General features: G+C 55.5%; 1 protein-coding gene across 1 annotated transcript; it reads left to right on the forward strand.

The window, feature by feature from the left end:
- Positions 1-878: 878 nt before the first annotated feature.
- On the forward strand, positions 879-2656 carry HOXB13 (homeobox B13; the record flags this gene model as incomplete). Its single annotated transcript, XM_081028268.1, has 2 exons — positions 879-1479; positions 2403-2656. The coding sequence occupies 2 exons, from the start codon at positions 879-881 to the stop codon at positions 2654-2656; spliced, it is 855 nt and encodes a 284-aa protein (XP_080884394.1).
- Positions 2657-7517: the final 4861 nt, after the last annotated feature.

The following is a 7517-nucleotide window of genomic DNA, read 5'->3' on the forward strand; positions in this document are numbered from 1 at the left end:
GGGAAGGGGCGTCCCAGGCATTTCCCTGGGTTGGGAGCAGCTTATTACAGCGCTTCCGGGATGGAAGGGGTATTTGGGGTGAACTGGGATGCTAGTACCCAGAACCCAAAGCAAAGGGTCCCAGAAATACCCTTTAATCCCCATTTCCCTGTCTTCTCCGCTCAGACGTACTCCCAGGTTCCCCTTTCAGGCCCAGAGCGGCCTCCCAGCCCCACCCCCGATTCCCCTTCCCCCCACGAGATGGACACTTTATAGGGAGAGCTTTTTATTCTCTCGTTAAACCTGCCAAAGCACAGGAGACGGAGCCAGGGAGGGAGAAGAGGCGACGGAGGTGGGGGCGCATTCCGTGTCCCCTCTCCCTCCCTCCGCCTCCCACTTCTTCCCGCCCCAGGACGCTGTGCTGGGTCGCTTCAAACTGGGAAGCAGAGAAAAGACACCTCCTCTCTTCTCCTGTTTTCAAAGGAGAGAGAGAGAGAGAGAGAGAGAGAGAGAGAGAGAGAGAGAGAGAGAGAGAGAGAGCGAGAGAGAGAGAGAGAGAGAGAGAGAGAGAGAGAGCGCGCAACAGGGAGGAAGAGACAGGGAGGGAGAGAGGGGGAGAAAGAGAAAGAGGGAGAGCGCAGCGCCGGGGTAAAGTATTTTCGCATTTTCTGCCATGAACATTTTATTAGCTTCTCTCCCCCAGGCTGCAGCCAATCAGCGCGCGTGCCCGGGCACCTGCGTCTCTTGCGTCAAAACCGCCAGGCCGAGCGAAGGCAGGCGCCCTGCGAGCTGGGAGTGATTTAAAACGCTTTGGATTCCCGGGGCCTGGGTGGGGAGAACGAGCTGAGTGCCCCCGGCATCCCCCATCCTCAGCACCCCATGAGCCGACCTTCGGCCCCATGGAGCCCGGCAATTATGCCACCTTGGACGGGGCCAAGGATATCGAAGGCTTGCTGGGAGCGGGAGGGGGTCGGAATCTAGTCGCCCACTCCCCAATGACCAGCCACCCGGCGGCGGCGCCTACGCTGTTGCCGGCTGTCAACTACGGGCTGGATCTGCCAGGCTCTGCGGAACTGCCAAAGCAGTGCCACCCATGCCCCGGGGTGCCCCAGGGGGCGTCCCCAGCTCCGGTGCCTTACGGCTACTTTGGAGGCGGGTACTATTCCTGCCGAGTGTCGCGGAGCTCGCTGAAACCCTGTGCCCAGGCGGCCACCCTGGCTGCTTACCCCACGGAGACTCCCGCGGCCGGAGAGGAGTACGCCAGCCGCCCCACTGAGTTTGCCTTCTACCCGGGGTACCCGGGACCTTACCAGCCTGTGGCCAGTTACCTAGATGTGTCGGTGGTGCAGAGTCTGGGTGCCCCCGGGGAGCCTCGCCACGACGCCCTGCTGCCTGTGGACAGTTACCAGCCCTGGGCCCTCACCGGTGGCTGGAACAGCCAGATGTGTTGCCAGGGAGAACAGAACCCACCGGGTCCCTTCTGGAAGGCTGCATTTGCAGGTAACCTGCCTCACTGCTCTGGGTCCCCTTGGCTGTAAGCGTGGGCTTGCAGGCCCAGCTGGCACTTGCCTGGGAGGAAGCAGCAGCAGACCTGGAGCTGGTGAAGAGCTTGGTGCTCCTCTTTGGCTCCTAGGACTCTGAGGGTTGCAGAGCCTGGGTGGAGACCCTGGAGGGTCAGTGTGAGGAGCGGGAGCTGGGTACTGTCTGTAGCCAGAGGGCCACCAGGCCCCTTCACCTCCCTCAGAGGCCTTGCAACCAGCCTTCAATATATCTGAATCTTTGGCTCTCTTTGCTGTTCGATGGGGCTCAGGGTTTCCTTACCCAACAGATCCCAGTTTAATTCTACAAAAAGGCTAAGTAACTCTTAATGCAGTGAGTGTGGGGGGTGGGGTGGGTGAGAACAGAGATGTTGGATGTTCTGTAAAGAATACAACCCCTCATTTTCTCTTGAGTTTTTCAGTTTCCAAAGGAAAATTTGGATTTCCTGCAGCCATAATTTAGTGTGTGCACTGATGTATGTGTGTGTTGGGAGTGGGGTCAGAAACATGTCCCCTGTTGTACAAAATTTGCCTGTAGAATCTATATAAGTGACCAAGAGCCTGAAAATGCATGTGAGGGTGAATCTATGTGACTGTGGGCAAAGGCCTGACTGTGTGTGATGGGTGTGTTTGCAGACTTGCAGGTGTGAGGGCAGTGATGAGTGAGGGTGGCTTACAGGAGCCTGGTCTTTCCAAGGCTGAGCGGTGATTAGAGAACCAGCTGGAAGCTGAGGTGTCCCTGGGTGCTTTGGGGGAGCAGGAACACACCTGCGCTTGTAGGGTGACCTGGGTGCACCTACAGAATGACTTAGTTTGTGGGGTCTGGGTCTGCGCGTGGGCAGGCGTCTGAGTGTATCTTTCTCTCTCTCCCTCTCTGCTGCGAAGACTCAAGCGCTCAGCACCCTCCGGACAGCTGCACCTTCCACCGAGGCCGCAAGAAGCGCATTCCCTACAGCAAAGGGCAGTTGCATGAGCTGGAGCGCGAGTATTCAGATAACAAGTTCATCACCAAAGACAAAAGACGCAAGATCTCCGCGGCCACCAGCCTCTCAGAGCGCCAGATAACCATCTGGTTTCAGAACCGCAGGGTCAAGGAGAAGAAGGTCCTTGCCAAGGTCAAGACCAGCACTTCTCTGTGAGGGAGCTCCCTGGTTGGGGAGATGGGGGAATGTGGGGGTATCCTAGGAGACAAGGAGCCTGCCAGGAACAGGCAGGGGCCTCCAGAGGTAACACTCTTTTCAGGCCATGGCTCCTGTGCTGTTGTTCTTCAGGGACAGCCTGAGTACCCCATATGTCTCAGAGAGCCAGTGAGGCCGAGTTACAGCCCAGTCCCCTAAAGAGACACTACCCAAAAGACCTGCACCAGTAATAATCATTCATCCTGGCAGTGGTGCCATGATAATTAGTCCCATATTTTCTATCGAGAGCTCTGTAGAGCGCCATACAAACTGCTTTCATGGAATGAATCGATCATGAATAAACTTGGAAGGAGACCGACGGTGGCAGGGGAGCTTCCTCTGGATCCTCTTCTGTTTCCAAAGCCCATCCTTCATCCAAGCTCCAGTAGAGGAGAGAAGACAGAGTCACCCCTGTAACTTGTCTGTTGAGCATTTTTCTAAGATGACAGCTGGGCAGCACGGACGATGCATCCCCCTCCCTCCCTGCCCACCCCATAAGGTTGTAACCACTGGCCTCTGATGTTCCTACCCCTAATTCTTAGATTCTGTTCTTGTGTGAAAGTGAAGTCAGCCAGATGCCCTTCCAGGTCGGTCCTCCTTCCTTCTAGAGAAATGGAATTTGAGAAAGTGCCTGTTTAATTCACCACTTCTCACTTCCTCCCGAAAACTTTCTAAGTTGTCCCCTGACATTCCTGGTGGTTCCGACCTAAGCAGGTCATGGTTCATTGGACATCTGGGAGCCACATGAAATAGATATCTGTGGCCTTCTAGACGTGGCCCCTCCCAGGCACACACGATTACAGAATGAGAGAGTAGAATCCTACCTTACTGTTAAGCGTGTCTGAACCACCCTGGTATAGCCAGGTAGGAGAGAAAACCCCAGAAAACAGCCCCTTCACCACCCGTTGCTCCTCTGCTTGCCTGACGGTGACACTTAAAGGAGCTTGCGAGTCTCAGGCCTGTGAGATGCGGGTGAAAGAACCGCGGGTGGCAAAGCCCAAAGGTCCAGGCTTACGGTGGGGAGCCCCATGCGGCTCAGGCGACAATGGCCACAGACTTCATTTACTTTTCACTTAGCGCTGGTTCGGTCCACGTACCCTGAATTTCGGGTGGGTGGAGGGCACGTTGGCGCCAACTCTGTTGTCCTGGGCGAAGTAGACAGAGACCCACGGTGCGGAATTACAGAGACCTGGGGCAGACCGGCTGTTCCCGGAGCCCTGGACCCTGACCTGGTGCGCCGGCTCCCTGATGTCGTGTACCTCGACTGCTAGGACTTCCACTCGCCGCGCAGCAAAGCCAGCAGGTTTGTGCTGGATCTTCCTGCAGCCTGGGCTGGGGTCCCGGGAGACACGCTCCCCGCGACCGAGCACACAGGGACGAAGTGGAGAGGACCCGTTGGATTCACGAGCCACTCAGCAGCTGGAGGGTGGGGGGCTGCGGCCATGGGCTCGGTGGTGGTTCCCTCTCGGAGCCGGCTCGGAGTTCTCCAGGAAGCTCCAGGATGGCCGCTGCAGCCCAGAGATCGGGGTATTTCCAGCCTGCGGTCGGGTGGGATCCCAGACCTGGCTCCTCTCACGGGTAAGAGTTTGGGAGCGACTCAGACTCTTCTAAATCTGTTTACCAAAGAGGAACAGGGGCTGAGGGAAAGGCCCCCGCAGGCGGGCGGTCACCCTCCCTCCCTGAGTCTCTTAGATTGTGTGGGCTGGGGGGTGGTCAGTGTCAATTTCGTGGTTAAAAAAAAAATCCTTCCAAGCCCGGTGGTCCAGTTTAAGCTCCTCGGTAACGTGCCCGGCTCAGAGGATGTTACTTTCTGCCTCCCACGTTCCCCTTGAAGCGAAGTATCAAGCAAGTAGCTTTTAACATCAGTTTCTTCAGAATAGTGCGTGCAAAACCCTCCCTCACCGCTTCAGAAATGGCGAGGTTTCAGCGCAGATAGGTGGGCGAGTAGGCATTGGGAGAAATGACCGGGAGCACCATGCTACCGGGTCCCCACATGCGGAGGGAAAAGGCCACGAGAGAGGTTGTCACTTGGATTAACCCGGATGGCCTCGGTAGAGGCCTGAATGAATCAATGCCTCGAAACTCGGGACTTCTACTCCGCGATCAGGGACTTAAAGTTTCGGGGTTCCTCTATTATTCACTCACAATAATTTCAGAAGGAACAAAAGATTGGGAATTTTAGAGATTTATTTCTCTAGCAACGTGGACTATTAAAAAGGCAAGGGCGCCCCCTTCCGGCAGAGGCTCGCCATTTCAGGGAAACCTGCCAGTGCGCTCCGCTGTAACCTGCAAGCGTTAGCCTCTGGGCTTCGTGGTGCCTGGGGCCTCTGGCCTCAGGGTTGCAGAATTTGGGGCTGCGTGTGAGAGCGCCAGACCCGGACTCGCCTGGAATTGGGTCAGGGTATCAGTAGATGTGTTAGTCCAGGCGCCGAGAGGCCCAGGAGGGCAGCACGAGCCATCGCGAATAGAGAAAGAACAGGACAGTCAGGGCTCTTCTGAGCAAGGCCGCGGCGCCATCTGCCCTCAGTCCAGTTCTTCGTTTCACGAGAGGATTATATTTATCTCTCGCCAGACAATTTGCAGCGCCTCCCCGTTTTTCTGAATCATTTACTTGTAAAGACCCTGTGCAAATACACACACACCCCCACAGAGGGTTCCAAAAAAAGTATACACATTTTAAGAAAGGAAAAACCTGTATTAAAACCGTAATGCTCAATATATACCGATAACAAAGATGAATACAAGTCATGTGCATACATATTTTGGCACCCCCCATATGTAATTTCGTTTTGTATTAAACTTTTTTAAAAAAATTTTTCCAAACACTAATTTTACTGCCGAGGCGGATTATAACCCCCTCCTACCCGAGACCATCATTCAAAAACCTTTACTAATTTGTGTCTAAATTGCAACAAAACCAATACATCTACCTTTACTTGCCTACAGCTGTTCGGCTTTAAATAGCTGTTTGCTTTTACATCACGGGAGAGCGCGGATTTTGCTAAAATTACTGAGGTTGAAACATGTGAACGCAATGCTCACAAATTGCGTTCAGACAACATTCTCATGGACAAATACACACAGAGGCGCACAAATACACTCTGGAAAATCCACCACGCGTTTTTCCACCAACGAGGCGTACTTTTACTCGGAGCTGCCCTCTCCCTTCCTCCGAGCCAAACGGCTCCTCCGGCTAAGTCTCAGCAAACGCGGAAACAGGATCGAAAGTCGCGTCTATGCTGGCTTCAGGAACCAAATCACGTTCACTTCCAAACCAGGATTTTATCAGGCCTGCAGAGAATTAAGGGGACGTGGTGAAAGGGCTTTTCGAATCTTGGTTCCCGCAGGAGCCCTTCAGAGAGCTCACCCGAGGCTTCAGTTCTGGGTTCTTTCCTCACACTGGCAAACTCTGCCGGCCGCGCTGGAACTCGCGAGGAGGCCGAGGCTGGCCAAGTGTCTGCACCGCCGTGCCCTCCCCACCGCCCCCCTGGTCACCCCTACTTGGAGTCGGTCCAGGACCGGAAGCTGTCCCCGAGGCAGGAAAAAGGCCCTGATCAAGCCCCCCAAGTTCTCCGGGAGACGCCGGCTCCCCTCTTCTAACGCGGAGCAAACTGCCCTCACCTGCTTACCTTCATTAAAGTTTTATTCGAAGTCTAAGTGCTGCACTTTAATCAGGTTCCCTGTGGGTGGGTGGGGACTCGGTGCTCTCGCCCCCGAGTCTATAATCGTGAAGTAAAAGAACCTGTTACCGTTAACTTACAATAAAGCGCGGAGGCCACTAACTGCTGCAGAGGGGGCGAAAGAAGGAGGTTCTGTTGTTTGGGGAAGATATATATATATATCATATTATCAGCCCCCTAAATAGTCCCTCTCTGGGAAAGCGGGGAGAAAGCACTGGGTCAGCCCTAGGCCTCTCATTGCGTGGGACATCCAGCCGGGCTCCCCGGCACTAGCCTGGGCCTGGAGATTTAGAAACAGCCAAAAGGGACACCAGCCTTTCTGCCTCTCTCAGCTACCAGTTACTTCTGTGTGGAAAGTGGGGGTGAGGGTGGTCGGAGCAGACGGAGAAAAAATGAGTTCCACCACTGGCCCTCCTCCCCTAAACTGCCTCCCAAAATGAGAGCGGGAAAGAGGCAGCAAAAGTTGAATCGCCCCCAGAATGGTAGGAAAGGAAAGGCAGCGTCTAGCAGGCCCCCAGAGGGGGCGGGGGTCAGGGACTTTGCCATTGAACTTGAACTTTCAGGCTGGTGGTCTCCGCCGCCCCTGCCCTCACTCTCCTAAAAGCTCTACGGGAAAAGCGAGAGAAAAGAAGGGGGGAGGAGGCCAAGCGGCCAGGAAGGGCCGGAGCGACTGGGGGAGAGTCTGGAGACGCCGAGGTTGGCGGGAGGGAGGGGGAGAGAGGCGAGGAGGCCTTGGTCTGCACCGGGGAGGAGACACTCCAGCCTTCGCCCGACTCTCTGCCTGGAGGTGGGGAGCCTCCGGCTGTGCGCCCTCTCCCTGAGCCCCGCCCCAGACTCCTGGGAGGGGGGTACGCAGTGAAGCGCTCCAGCCGTTCCTCTTCTAGCTTAAGGTGTACGAGCAGAGTCCTGCGCCATTGGGAGGCTGAAACCCTCAGGCCAGCCCTGCCGAGCTCGGCTTTGAGGCAAACAATGCCGGCCCTAGCCTTTGCAGAGAGAATAAGAGTATTAGGAGCCCATTTCTCTAACCAGAGACCGGCCCGTTTTCACTACCTTCAAGAGTGCGTTTCTCCTTAATAAGGTAAAACAGCTGATCCATATAAGCTAAGGGCGTCACGGCTCCCTTACTCTGGGACCCGTTCAAG

The sequence above is a fragment of the Rhinolophus hipposideros genome (assembly GCF_964194185.1).
Source record: "Rhinolophus hipposideros genome assembly, chromosome: 20".
Classification (NCBI taxonomy): Eukaryota; Metazoa; Chordata; class Mammalia; order Chiroptera; family Rhinolophidae; genus Rhinolophus; species Rhinolophus hipposideros.